The sequence below is a fragment of the Pimephales promelas genome, chromosome 14, assembly GCF_988280905.1.
Source record: "Pimephales promelas chromosome 14, fPimPro1.hap1.1, whole genome shotgun sequence".
In the NCBI taxonomy this organism is placed as follows: Eukaryota; Metazoa; Chordata; class Actinopteri; order Cypriniformes; family Leuciscidae; genus Pimephales; species Pimephales promelas.
The window spans coordinates 24,453,512-24,469,007 of NC_142782.1; the positions used below are offsets into that span (position 1 = coordinate 24,453,512).

A 15,496-nucleotide genomic window follows, 5' to 3' on the forward strand; every position below is an offset into this window, starting at 1 on the left:
TTCAGGAAGTACGGAAGGGAGGGGGAGGAGATGAGATGCGGAGGAGGGAGGGTCTAGCTCCGATTTGTTTGAAAGTATTCGAACGTCAACACCCAGGATCGCTTTGAGAACCTTTAATAACCAAAATGACCAAATTACAACACCAGGTCCAGTACATTGTGTTATTTTTCCCTATTTGCTTATTTTCCATAATTATACAGCAGCTGAGGTGTTTCACACCAAATTAAAATTTTAAGCCAATATTTTCACCAAAAAAAGCTAGCGAGCTGCACACTCTTGGCCCTTCGTCAATTCAACCACCTTCTTTGCTGTAAATAACCAGGCAGTTGTGTGCCAATTACAGCTTCGTGAGTATTTTCCACCCGCAGTTTTTCAAAGAACCCACACAGTGTTTTTGATGAACTGCATTATGGTATGTGATCCAAGAACCTCTGTGCCATGTTCATGAATGACCTTTAACCGCCTCTGTTTCACCAAAAGCTGATTTAATATCTTACACTGATTAGAAACAAAAGCTGCATGAAAAAAAGAAAGAAAGTATAACAGTTGCCATTCAGATTTATGTCCTACCTGGTGTGTCCCCAAAAGGTTTCGGTGGTTTGGCAGTCACTCTGGAGTTGCTTGGCTGTGTGGTGCTGTGCCTCTTAGGATGCACGGTTGTAATCACCGCATACGTCCTTTGGGGGCTCCGTGTGGTAGTGCTAGTTATGGTAACTGTGGTGGTGGAGGGGGCTAAAGAGGTGACAGTGGTGTTCGGGGTCACTTTCGCCTCCTCCTCAATCACCTCGTCAGCCCCTGTAGGGCCCCAGTCAATAAATCCTGCCACTGTTGTGGTCCTCCCTTCCAGGGAGTCATAGCCGTCCCCTTTCAGCTGCCTCCGTGAGCGAGACAAATGCAGATTTAAATCAGATTTACTCCCCTCCGGTTGTGCAACCAACTTCCCTTTGTCAGAGTGGGTCCATTTACACTCCAAACAAAGTTGTCGTTTTTGGAGAGACCGGCGATTTTTCCGCCCCCACAGTTTGGTGCCCCCTAGCTCCCCGTGGTTACCCAGTGATGGCAAGGGAGGGGGAACACCATGAAGCAAGACACCCAGAGTCCTCAACTGCTGGCCGTTGAGCGTGTCCCGGGTGGGCAGAGGGTGCGGCTGCCGGCGGGGCACTGATCTGGGCAGTAGTTTGAGTGTAAGCCCTTGGCCCGCTGGTGTACAAAGAGACAGATCCATTGTGAAATGTACAAGGATGAAGAGGATCCACATTCTACATCCCAGCATTCCTCCAGGTCTCCAGGCAACCATGGAACTGAAGAGCAGAAAAAAGGAGAGCGAAATCAGCCACATTGTTTAATCTCAAAGTGCGTGATTTCTGCATCACAGAAAGAGTTTGCATGCTTGACACAATTTACACAACTTCTTTACTTTAAAGAGTCTCTTATTGGATCTTAGGACTGACTACAGTAGATTGGGCTTTACGGCACTCTTTGTAATGTCCTTATTTCCAACACCATTTTCCAGTCTAGTGATTTTTGCTCTAGGCTTCGTTCTGCTCGGTGACTCACTAAGTTTTCATAAATTGAACTCCAATATTAATTAGATGTGTGATTGTCCTTTAACAGCTAGATGCTAAAAGCAGACTTCAATGTTGTTTTCAAAGACATTTACTTACAAAGTATTAACCCTCACACTCTTCAATTACTTGGCTTCGTAAACAAATTTTCTTGTAGCTGAATTGGTCTCATGGCACTGGCAACATCAAGGTCATGGGTTTAAACATTTCGAAAAAAATGTATTGCTTGAATGTATGGTATTTTGCTTTGGCTAAAAGTGTGCTAAATGTCTGATATATTTCAGAATCTCCTAAAATTAGTGTCTGTCAGTGATCTTAATGATGAGCTACAAACTTATTAAATATAAACATATAAAATGTATAAAAATAAATGTATGAAACCCCATTTATATTATATTGAGATAAAAAAGAACAAATTAAAAAATACAATTAATTCTATTATATATTTATATAATTTCCCCACAAACTATATCCAAATATTTTGTTCATAAATGCTGTCAAGTTGAATAAAAAAGCAGCAATTAATCTCATGATTTTAAGTCTTTTAAAAGCAGAATGAACTAGTAATATGATCAAATTGCTGGTTGTAAAAATAAATAAATAAATAATAATAATATCACATTTCATTGTTGTGAGAGCCATTAAAAAGCATTTTGCACAATTTCTCTCAATATTATCATGGACACGCTTGCACCCCCTTGTGGTCCCTTGAGGATCCCTGAAACCACTTCAAAAAACAACACTCTTCAAACCATAAAATGTCACTGCGATTCTACCTCTATGATTTGTTTTAGCTGGACTTCTACTTGAAGGGTGCTGTTTGTTTGGTTTTTAATTCCAGAACCTCAAACACATTGGAGTGAGCTGCCATACCCTCACCTTGTCTAGAATCCAAGAGTCTATATTGATCCAAACAGAAAGAGACTTAATCAAGGCATTCCTGTAATCTCTCCTGTCCTTCCACTATTGGTCATGGTCAAAGGCTAATTTAGAGGGATTAAAGACCCCACACCTAGGCCTACTATTAATGGATTTTGCTGTTGATTTGAGTTCAGAGGTGATGGATTTCTATTGAGTTATCTGACCTATTGGTGAATCAGTCTGTCTGAACCAACAAGTCTAAAACATAAAGTGTAATATTTGAAAATCAAATATCTGAAAATGACTAAAAGAGTATTTTAGTATTCAAAAGAGGAATAAATTCCCCTTTATCTAAAGAACTCTTTCATTTACCTGCCCTTAAGAGTATGCTTGGCATGCTGCTTCATCTGTTCATGATAAGGATGGATTCTTCAAGCACACTATGAGAGGGCCCTTGCTCTCCATTTTCCCTCTTCTAGCCTCTCTTTACATTTTTCTCTGTAGCTATTCAGAAAAAAAAGAGGTACTTGTGGTATCTGGTCTGACTGAACTGGGTCAGAACCTTGGGTTGGCCACTCAACCGAGATTTTACCCCTCTAATAAGGTCCTTCAATCCCATTGGGCTCGCCCCCGAGGGGCCTGACTCACACTCCCAGTGCTAATGTGTTCCATTAAAATGTAATTCCTGTCAGGAACATCATTGTATTTACTAAAGGAGACATAACAGAACCAATGTTGTGCTATTAATGATCACCCGTCCGCTGGTTGATGCAATTGGGTGGCTACATTGTGAATTCAAGGAGGCTGCTGTGATATTAATGAGGGCCAAATTAAGGGTAACACACAAGACAGGGTGTGAATTAGAGTGAGAAACACTGAGGATATTTTTTTATGAACAAACACCTCCCTGCTCTTTACTTATAACGCATCAGCTACGATTCGGGTCAGTTTAGCATTGTGCAACCCATTTAGATTCTCCATTGTTATTCATCACGTCAGCCACAAAGCAAAGGCCTTGTTTTTATTTCGACTTTCCAAGTACCCAATGTGAATTTCCAGACTACAAACGCACATTCAGGATCCAAAATGTGCTTTTTGCCACACTGACCAATCAAGACGACATGGGGAAACCTCTTCCCATTACTTGCCATTCATATGAATATTCATATGAAGATATGTGGTTTGCTTTAACTACAACTTGTTCCCCAACAACTGATTTAATTGCATTAAGCTGAACCCAAGTAATGTAAAGGTTCTTAATAAAATTACCAGCCAACTGGTGAATTACAGTACTTTGTTTTATTTACACACCAAACTTGCATTCTGAGCAGTTTTGCTGATAACAAAAGAAAAAAATGCAATACAATGAACTAAAACTACGACTATGAATAAGATAGATGAATAAAGAAGAATTTTGAATATTCATTAGGTTAATGTTCCCTATGTTTGCAAGTGTGCATACGATTTGTGCTTAGTTGCTTAGATTTAACAGCAGCACAAATATAGATTCACTGGGAATATATAATTTCTTTTCTCATCCATATTCATGATAATGGGGAGGAAATATATAATTTACTTAATAAATGAAAGTGCTAAAACAACACATTTCCTGACACAAGCAAGTTTAATAGCTTGGGAGTTCCTAAAAAGTTAAATGGAAGAGATCTGAAAAAGCCTGAAAGATTAAAAGACCATCTTCTTTGAAATCTCACTCTGTTAAAGGGAATAACATTCAAAACACTGACTAAGCTGATCATGAGTTTGACCAAAGTCCTTTTAGACCATCTTTGTAACACCCGAGACAGCTGCTTCCAGTCAGATATGCAAAACAGACTCCAGCTCTGTGGAAAGCCTGAAATCTCCAAAACTAATGCCAAGTGTTTATATCTCAATAGCATTTAACAAATCACCAATAAAACCTGCCAAAATAATATGAGAAATGCAATATTTCAGACCGAATCAGGCTAAAAACAAATTCAATGCCAAAAAGAAACTTTTTTGACTTCTTTTCTAGTAACATTATCTAAACATCGTAAAACCGATCAATTTAATGAGAAGCAAAATTGTGAGATATAGAGATTTTCAGAGAATATGCTGCATATTCGTTATATAGTATATACACTGCAAATAGTTGTTATGCATAAATTAAACATAATTAAGTGATTTCTTTAATAATTAGCCAGTGTAAGAAACACTACGCCTAAGAAAGACTATGAAAGCTTGTTTCCGCAAAGGATTGCGTGATATAAACTCCCAATTCTGACTTTTTAACACAGACTTGTGATATAAACAATTAGTTTATTTTTGAAATTTTATCTCAGAATAGTGAACTTTTTTTCTCAGAATTGCGTGATATAAACTCACTGTAATAAGCTTTCTTACCAAACTTCATGCAAGAGACTTTTTCAGAATTAATAAAAGTCTTAATAAAAGATACTGATCAAAAAAAGATTATATTATTATTATTATTTTGCAGTGTTAAACCAAGATTCATTTGATTTATTGATTTATTGATTGACTTACAGTTTTGGTTCTATTGTAGTGAAGTCCAGTGTTATCCAATATCATGTTTCTAACCCATTCATCCAGCATTTGTTGATCATTGCAATTTCTTCAATTCAAATTTTAATAATTGGCCTGGCTCCTCCTCCTCTTCATGTTGTCTGGTTTCACTGATTCATAACACAATCTGGAACTTCAAAAGCAATTGTTCCTAGAACTCAGAATAATGCACCAAATGATGGGGAATGATACAATAAAAAGGGTTAACCATTACACAGAGAAGAGAGAACACTTTTTTGACGACTTGAACTTTCCCTCTCATCATCCCTTCCTCTCCCACATTTCTCTGTTCTTCTCTACATTAACATGTGGATTCATTGTGTTGCTCAGTCAGTTTTAGCGTTGCAGGGTGGAACCGGTCTTATATGGCTCCCTCTTATAGACAGTCATTTACTGCCCCTCTCGGGACTAGATGTCAAACCCCCGCCATGACTAACACATCACACAGTACTTTTACAACCAGCAAATAATACTGACAGCTATTTAAGTAAAACATAATAGCACAAGGTTGGCAGATTCCTTATGTACCGTTGCTGTAATGACAGTAGCACTCAATCTGCATGAAGTTTGTGTAAAACCTGATCATGTTCTCCGGTATGATTTGAAAAGATTCAAAGAGCATCTTGGCCTTCAATGGAATTAAGAACATCTGAACATCAGTGATTCATATATGATCAATGCCACAAATCTGACAACCAAGAAATCTTAAATATATCTTCATTCCTTTTACATCGCAACATTTATTTATTTAAAAATGGGTTACTCTTTATTTAAGGTGTCCTTGTTACTGGGTAGTTAGTTTTATAAATAAAAACTGAGTAATATTGTACAAAGAAAGTTCATACTTTTCAAAAATTGTTGTGGATAATATACCCAGTCAAAAAAAGTAAAAAGCCTAATTTTCATTGTGGTTCTCTTATGTTTACAAAAGGGAAGAACAGATCATATATGGAGAGAAAAACACCATCAAGTTCAGCAACTCACAATGCCTCTCCTTTAAATGAATGAAAAACAACCAGTTTAGGTTCGGTTTAGGCTTAGTTGCTTGTAATTATGCATAATTTATTGTTATTACTAGTAAGTAAGTACATGTAAGATGTGTGACAGGCACACTGTAAAATAAAGTGTTATAAAAATGCTCGAAATCCTCAAACTTTCTATTTCTTTTCCAGGTCTAAATGAAATTTTTAATCTCAAATTGTCAACGTGAGACCACATGTTTTAAAAAATGGAATATCAAAAACATACACATGCAAAGCCTTCCATATCCAGAGGGATTATGGTAAGCACTGTCCCAGGTTATTATTAATGAGATCAGACGTTTGGTATAAGCATATGGTATGGCCAGTGGAAAATACAGGAACATCCAGTACCAGTTACTCAGATCCGATGAGTGAATGTCTTCACACTAGACAATCAAGTGCTGTGAACTCATTTGTTCCATTACGAATCATCACACATACTCTCTCCAGACACAAAAAAACGCAACTTGAGAAACCAGACTTGAATGGTTTCTGATGGCAAGCCAAATGCTCACTGACATATGACTCATGGTCCGATTTTTCAGCTAAATTACACTTCAGAGAAGTGTTGCAAATAAATATGGATTCCATGCCTGTATTTTGGATAAGCAAGGCAGCTTAAATGTGAGTCAGTCTGATCCTCATACAGCCGAATGAATCCTTGGATCAGTCAGTTGGTTTATAGTAAGCAGAGTAAAAATAACAGAAATGTAATTGAACAGGTAGAATTATCTGTATTTACAAATATTACTAATCATTTTATAAGATAACCCAGGGTAATCTGAAAGCATCAAATGGACTGATATTTACTTCCAATGACACATAATGAAAATCTAAATCAGTTCTTATAGTCTGTATTTAAAAGAATGTATGGAGTGCAGTGCATGAATATTTGCCCCCTGCTGTTTTACTTATTAAAAAAGAGTGAGCAGACTAGTTATCATAGCTATTTGTATGTTAAGTGTACACATTAGGGATCCAAATTATTGATTAATTCATTAATCATTAGTTGATCAATCTTATCGATCGATTAACGATTAACTGAGAAGCGCCTATTTTCCAGAGAACGTAATTTTCTCACGGTATCAATTTAACATAAAAACCTAAATATTGCTTATATACTGAATAAAAATGCATGTTATATTGCTCAATTGATGTTTTATTGTAACCGTTTGGATACGTCACAGAATAATGTCATTTATGTAGTTAAAATTAAAATACATAAAAATAATTATGTGCCGTGCGCCTCGAACACCCCTTTTGCTGTCAATGTGAAGTGAATACATCATGTATGAAAGTGTGAATGACAGTTAGACTAGTTTCCCGGGAAAAAATAACAAACCGGGAGGGAGATAGGTCTAAAAACCGTGAGAAACCCGGGAAAATGGGAGTGACAGGTATGAGCTAAGTTATTGTTAGAATACAGCTGGATTTTCGAGGTTAGCATGCTGTATAGCTGGTAGTCAATATCGATGCACTCCGCTTCATGTTTGGTTTCTTTTTTGCCGCCTCAAGTTTGTGTCGGCTCTCTCATGTGAGAACATCCTGTCACGTTCGCAATGTTCAATTAGCCGACAATTAATCTAATTCAATCGAGTAAATTCTTGTCGACAATCGATAATCGATTTACCGTTTGCATCCCTAGTGTACACATGCATTTTTGTATGATGGTGTTAGAAAAATACCTCTCATTTTGGTAGATGTATAGATGAAATTCACAAAATGGATAATTCTTGTTTTTTATGGAATAGTTGTGCTCTCATAATCTTTAATCAAAATACCTTCCCTTTCAATTGTAACAACAACCCGTCTCTCACAAGAGAACGCAGCAATAGCAAAAAACAATGATCCAAGAAACATCCAATGATCCAATCAATTCCCGATGGACAAAATCAAGTCCTGGCCTACATTTGTTAGCCGTTTAACTCAGATATAAGTCAATATAGGGAAGAAAAGACTACCACAACTTACATTTCATTGCCAACTTCAATTGCTATGTTTCCATCCAAAGTTGCAAATTTCGCAAAATTGTTATATTGCATAAAACATTTGTAAATAAAGCACCGTTTCCATCCAGTGAGCCAAAGAGAACAAAATGTCACTTCTGATAAACTGACGCTAAATATCACTAAGAAAAATGGAAGTTGCTGCAGTATAGAAGAAGTCACTGTATAGCAATTTCGTATATAATATTTTACTCGCCCCTTAGTGCACGCAGACGAAATGCAATAAGTTATCTTGCTTTCTGAAGAGGATGCCTGCTGTTTGGAAACACAAACAATCGTGTAGAAGTTCTCCAAGGTAATTATACCAAACCACTTTGACAACAGACTTTGCTCAGGCATTGAAAAATGGCACTTTTTATGTGCTTTTTTTTGTGATTCTTTCCAACATTTTTATGTGCTATAGCAAAATGTGCATAAAAAATAGGTGGATGTAAACATAATTATAAATCAAACCTCAACAAGCAGGAAATATAAGCTGAGAATGTTGCTCAATTCAAATGCACAACAAAGTTAACGTGAATACCAATTAGACAGCACTGCAAAAACATATCATCTATGAACACAATTGCACTTGTCTTTCATATATGGTTTATGTTACATATTTATAGACTGGCAGTAATGAATAGGCAGCTGTTGCCCTCACACTGGCCCATTAGCACAAGAGCGTATAGGTAGCGCCGCATCAGAATATGCTTCCTGCTGGACTACTGGGATATAAATGACGGTTTCACATGCTCTGATCTGTGTGCGTGTGTGTGTGTGTGAACCACTGGAGAGCTCAGCTGTGTGAGTGTTTGTGTTGTGACTGTGGGGGAGATATCTCCAACAGCCTTGCACTGACATTTCATATCCCTGACACAATGATGACAGAACATGACTCCCACTTCACACATACACCCTCTCAACACACATATACACACACACACGTGCACAAATACAATGCCTCTGAGAGAAAGAGAGAGAGAGAAGTCTTAAGGCTTGTAACGGTAATACAATTTTAGTATGCCAAGCAATCAATGCCAATGTCACTTTACAGATTCTCTAAACATTAGCTTGAAACCACAGCAAAAAATAAATGCTGCTGCAAAAACTAAATGCTACCTTTCTATAAAAAAGTAAATTAAATATTTTAAAAATTATTATTAGCATTAAAGTAGGTATTACTAGTATTATATGTATTAATGTAGGCAAACACACAGTGTTTCCAAGCCTCCATTTTTTGATAAATTACTGTTACCATGATCAATAGAACACATACACAAACATCTCTTTTAAAAATATAAAAAGCCACAGTGTATATACTGTATTGAGCTGGACAGCAGTGCTTATTTGTCTGGCTTAGAAATGACCAGTTGAAAGCTGTTCAGAAAGTACCTCTTAGTAATTATACGAATATAGAAGCGTCAGAACAGAAGCAGACTGGAAAGACATGACAGGGGTGTCTGCGTATGTGAGTGTGTGTAATGAGGCTTAGCCAAGGAAAAGGACAAATCCCTGCTCTCTCATTGGGGAGATGTGACGTCATTGCAAAGCCCTGCCGTTTACTCGCTGTAGGAAATATTTCACACATTAATGTGCTGACAGGTCTTAAGTAGTACAGCAAATCAGTGAGATTATCTTCCCAGTTTTTCAAAGACATGCCTGAGCACTTAGTGTAAAGACGTTATTTCTCCAAACAGATTTATGAATCAGCGGGAAAAAAAAAAAGTGCCATATCTGCAGAAATAAGACATAAAAGCCTCAAGAAAGTGCACCGGGATTACACTGAACAACATTTTCTTGAGTTGTTTCAGAGACGTGTTAGACAGCTGGTGCTGTCTGGAGCTGAGACTCGAATCAAATGAGCAGCAGGTCTCTCTTCAGCACATTGGACAGCACCTCAGCTTCTGGCTGCCAGTCACAACTGCACAACATTGGCAAAAAAAATGTCAGGGCAAGGCATAGGTGGGCAAGTAGAGAGAAAGCTCATTTGTTGTGTTTTTTGTTTGTTTACTGTCAGTATATTGGTTGTGATTGGTGGTTGCTTCACAATGAGACTTTCTAGAAGCCTCAACCTCTCTGCTCCTCCTGAGTTAGTGGTAAACCTCCACTTGATCATCACAACCTTTAAGAAACAGCTGAGGGCACTTCATATAACTTCCTATAAAAACTAGTATGGCTTTTTGTTATTCTGGTTGAAACTCTCTTTACATTTTGATAACAATCAACAATAGAAGTGGTATATATATATATGTAAATTAAATTAAATCAACCCGAAATTTGTGCCAATGCCCAGTCCTATTAATATCAATATAGTACTGAAGATGCCGAGAAGAAAACTTAAAAATAAGCAGCGGCCTAATCCATGTGTTCATACAGTGTTAGGGATTTCTGATAAGCATCATGGCTTGTGGCTTAAGCATAAGTGTGAGTGAGCATGTTGGTCGAGCCTTGAAATGACGAGATCCTCCAAACACTCAGCACTGTACACACATACACAGCAGCACATGCATATTGTAAATGTGTGCCAGAACACACACGCACACACACTTCCTGTCCATTCAGCCCATCTTTCCTGGGTTGTATAGTGAGTATCTCCCTGAGCAAGTCTCCATGCTGCTTTTCACACACCTAAAATAGAACTCAGCAGATACAAGAAGCCTTTCATTTGCATTGCGTTAGAAGAACAAGCTCATGAATAGCTCCATGAGGGTCCTTTTGCATCTCTCTCTCTCTCTCTCCTCATGCATTTCTTGCACCGGGGGCAACTCTTCGTGATCAAACATCCCTATTCATCTGACTGGATTGAACTGCCTGAAAAGCCAGAAAGATAGCGAGATAGATAGACAGAAAGAAAGAAACAGAGAGACAACAGCATCAACCATTCTTCTCTTTATCTGACAGTGATATTTGCCTTTTTCAAAAGCAGTCTGTTGGAAAACAGATAACGGATGACCTCCAGTGCATTCGCTTTATCCCTCTCTTCTTTTATTATAGAAGGAGACTTTAAAGTTTTCTTTTTTTAATATCTCCCCTACACTTGGACTGCAATAATACCGACAATCTCCTCTCCAAAAAAAGACAAATTTGATGCAAAAAGACCTATAAAAATAATGAAATAAATGTGTTTTCTGTGGATTCATCAGTAAAACGGAAAGGACAGCCCACACGCCCTCGCTTACTCTGGATCACTGAGTACCTGTCTATAAAATAGGCCTCTTTAATGCTCAGTGGCTCAGTGTAATTCTAAATGACAAGCATCAACGTTGTTTTATTCTGGTCCTAAAACCACAGGCTATACATGCTCTATTAATAATCTATGCTTTTAGCTCGGCTGCACTACGAGGTTGTCTCAAGCACGGGGCGTGGGAGCAAGACGGGAAATGCGCCGTCTCACCTCCACATGGCCTCACCTGTAACCTCCCTGAGATGCCCACAGGCTTTTCTAAGGTTGGACAAACAGCAAGCCGTGAGGGAGCATGAAATACAACTAGAAGAGGGGAACCAGAAGATCTTTTTCTGAACTTGTTGAAAAGCAGAGGAATGATGAAGCTCGATGCATTGTTTATGGAGGTGATGGGGGCGTTTACAGGTACGTTTACGTGTACGCGTGGTTCACGACACTAACGACGATTGCCATGTGAATAGCCTGTGCAGCGTGTGGTCACATTAATGAGAAACTGTACCTCTCGTTGGTTTCATATGGATTACATAAACAGAGAATATTTGTTTTCGATATGAATTACTAAATTGAAAGTAGATGCTTCAAGTTTCCTAAGATTTATCTCTCTCATGTCTGTGTGGCAAGTATTCGCTGGGTTTCGGTTCATTTTTGTCACGTGTTTCAAAAAGAAGTTCACAGAGATTGAGAAGGCAGAAAGTGCACCCTGTTTTGTTTTTAATTTTACAAATAGAGCGCAAGTTTTGTCATTAATGTGAATGTAGACAAATAAAAGTGTGATGCATTGAATGATGCATTACTCCTTTCTGTATGACAAAAAGAGTTGTTTTCGCTGTCATGAGAAAAAAAATCCAGCAGGACGAGCCGGCGTATCAGTTGACCCCCCAGAAGATTAAATGATTTTTCACAATATTGAATTACTAATGTATTTTGCTCAAATGAATGCAGCATTGGTGAACATAAGAGACATCAAAAACAAAACAAAAAAAACTTTTGAATAGTTGTGTATTTTACAAAATTACCTCAATGGCAACTGTATATTTAAAGTTTTTGTCTTTTCTTGTACTAAAGAGTTTTGGTTCTTGGTATCAAATGCTGGTCAAGACTCCAAAAAGCTCTTAAATGGCTCCCGAGTGGAAAAAAAAAGTGAGAGATAGCCGAGAAGAAGGATTCGCAGTAGATAAGAAACAATGACTTGTTCTTTTCACTGCCTTTAATAAGAGTTTATACCTTTAAGGCAGAGTGGACCAAAATAATAACGGTTGGAGAGAGGAGAGAGGTCAACGCTGCTGCATTTTAAAGCCTTAAGGTCAGTTCTGGCTCAAGCATCTGAGCAAAACGCCTGTCCAGAGGAACAAAAGGCAAATTATGAGCAGGGCTGGACTCCATTTTATTCTGCACCGCATGTGCCAAGATTAATCCTGCCATTCTACTTCACGAGTCTCCCACCACACACATATGGAGCAGTAAAGAGTAAAGACAAGACACTAATTAAGCGGCGGCGAAGGAGAATGAGAGAGAGAGAGTTTCCCAAAGCAGATCTGTGAGATGAGATTACTGACCTTACTGAACATAAAGGAAGATCAGTGTAGAGGAGCCAGAGCGCTGCTGTGATGATGAATGTGGATGTGTGTGTGTGCCCTCATGCCACAACGTGATTTGATGGTCAAAGCAATTTACGACTCGGCATACCACAAAATTTATTATTCCATAAATTACACAGAGATGAGAGAGCATGCAACTCAGAAAGAAATTCTGAACAATATTCACCCACATTTTCTTTATGTTACCCAAAATACTCTCTGGCTCTGACCTGCCTTTAGGAATATCTAAAAAGGACCTATTATGCTTTTGTTTACATTTTTTAACTTTCTATAGTGTGTAATGTTGCTGTTTGAATATAAAAGGATCTAAGGGATGGGACATTTCCGTAACACATTCAAAGGAGCTGACCAATCACAACTCACTGATCCAGTTGACCAATCAGAGCACATTGAGCTTTTTGAAAAGGCGGCCATCATGTAGACAGGAACTAAACAGAGCGTTTCTGACAGACTGGGAAGAGAGGTGCTGCAACAACATAAAACAAGGTGTTTTTTGAGCATCCACGCATGAAAACATTCTATAGGCCCCCGAAACAAAATCGAGACTTAATATTAGCTGTCACTTAAAGCCTTATTTATTGAGGTCAGAACAAGGTCCCTTTGAGACAAGCCATTTCATCTTTGAAATGCCTTTTAGGAATGCAAGTGCACCTCCTCTCTTTGAATGGGCAAACATCAGATTATCTAATTTCATATTTGAAATCACACATCAAAAATGTGTCATAAATTTTCTTTCTAAATGCTCAGATCATGACAGAAAACGACATTTTTCAGACTGGATCAAGCTTATGCGCATGTGTGAACCGGAGCTTTTTTTACGCGATGACTATCAATCAGCGATTGGCTCTTATTTAGGAGGAGGGACTTATTCCGCCATATTGAGCATTGCACTTTTCCCCATTCAAAACAATACGAGCATGCCTAGTGTCAGAAGAAGAATGTGTAAGATTTTTTTTTTTCAATAAATAATCTAATAATTGAATAATGAAGATTTGAACTAGCTCAACTAATTCAAGGTTTTATTTTGTTGGCCAAGTGAGAATGAAATATTTACTGTATAGACCTTTCTCACAACTTCCGTATTTGTGACCGGAAATACGCAATTGTCGTGGTAATCTTCTTCCGCTCCATTCATAACAGATAGCGCCGAAGGCAACTAGTGAGAGTTGTTGCATACCGATCTTTTTTGTTATTCCCAAAAGCAGCCATACCTGTCGTTTTCATTCCTTCCCTCGTCAGTTCCCTGTCGATGAAGTTCGACGGAAATGGATTCAGGCAATCTGGCGGGATGTTATTGATCCTGTGATCTTCTGTACTTCTCATGTCACCATTCACTAATAAGCCGTCATTGTTTGTTTATTTTTTATGTTTTATGATTTGTGTATTTTGAAGTAACGTTAGTTCATGTTCAACTGTATTAAGATATTTGTATCCAGCGGAATAAGCACATAAAATATACACCATATAAAACAAGATAAATAAGAACACACAACAGTGGGCTACATATAAATTTAAAATATTAATACCATTCTGAGTATTTAACAATCTGAGTGTACAAGGAATAAATTAATATTTGTATAATTTTTCTTCATCTTTGATCGTTCTATCAACAGCATTGCAAAAAATTCAGGATAACTGTTGAATAAAACTGACAGACTTCTTTCTGGTATTCACATCAAAATGTAGTTTATTGTAAATAATACTCCCTAAATATTAATAACTTTCCACACACTCCACCTTCTTACCTTTAATGAACGTATATTGGGAAGAATGAGCTTCAGTTCTAAAATCAATCTTTGGTCTTAGATACATCAGCTGCAGACAAGCATCACCACAGCATTTTACAAAGTCATCAACAACTGGACCATGACAAGTTTACATTTTTTCGAAGTTTTGAAGACTCTCTGATCAATTTTCTCCTCCCAGAGTAGGTTTTTCTGATGTGTTAACAGTTGACGGGAAGTCCGTTTCCACAACGATTACGTATTTCCGGTTTTTGTGAAAAAGGTTAAATTTGGGTAAGTAAATTAGGTAATATGAAATCATATTAATATTATTAAAATTACTTTTGGGTTAAAACGCATTAAATTCATGCTAGTGCATCTAAAGCATTTTTGTGTAGCATTCTAGAATCTGATAGATAAATGATTCATGTTGAGTATGCTGAATTGCATAACTGCAGGAAAAGGGCGTAAATAAAACTGATTTGCATTCCAAAAACAGAAGGAACCCTGATGCACAATGTAACATCATGTTGCATACTTGCATACTGCTGAAACATGCATCAAATATCAAAGCATTGAAGTCATTTATTTATGAAGATGGATATATGAAATGTTTACATTTACATTTATTCATTTAGCTGACGCTTTTATCCAAAGCGACTTAAAATTGATATGTATGTCAGAAGTTGCACTGCTCTGGAGCAACTATGGGTTAAGTGTCTTGCTCAGGGACACATTGGTGTCTCACAGTGGATTCGAACCCAGGTCTCTCACACCAAAGGCATGTGTCTTATCCACTGCGCCATTACCACCTGACCTGACTGATCAGTCATAAATATTAAATTACAATAATAATCGTCAGCCAACTACTAATCAGGAACAAAACACCGAGGCCATGTCCACAATAATACGTTTTCGTTTGAAAACGTATATTTTTCTCTCAGTTTTGGCCTTCTGTGCAGACTGAGACAGCGTTTTAAGGCAACGAAAAC

General features: G+C 37.7%; 1 protein-coding gene across 2 annotated transcripts in view; it reads right to left on the minus strand.

Moving 5' to 3' along the window:
* Positions 1–15,496, minus strand: part of ajap1 (adherens junctions associated protein 1) — a 79,927-nt gene that overhangs the window by 24,377 nt on the left and 40,054 nt on the right. For both annotated transcript variants that reach the window (XM_089119659.1, XM_039680965.2), the window contains exon 2: positions 571–1,301. In XM_089119659.1, coding sequence (XP_088975785.1) covers positions 571–1,301 — 731 coding nt within the window. The remainder of the gene's footprint in view (positions 1–570; positions 1,302–15,496) is intronic.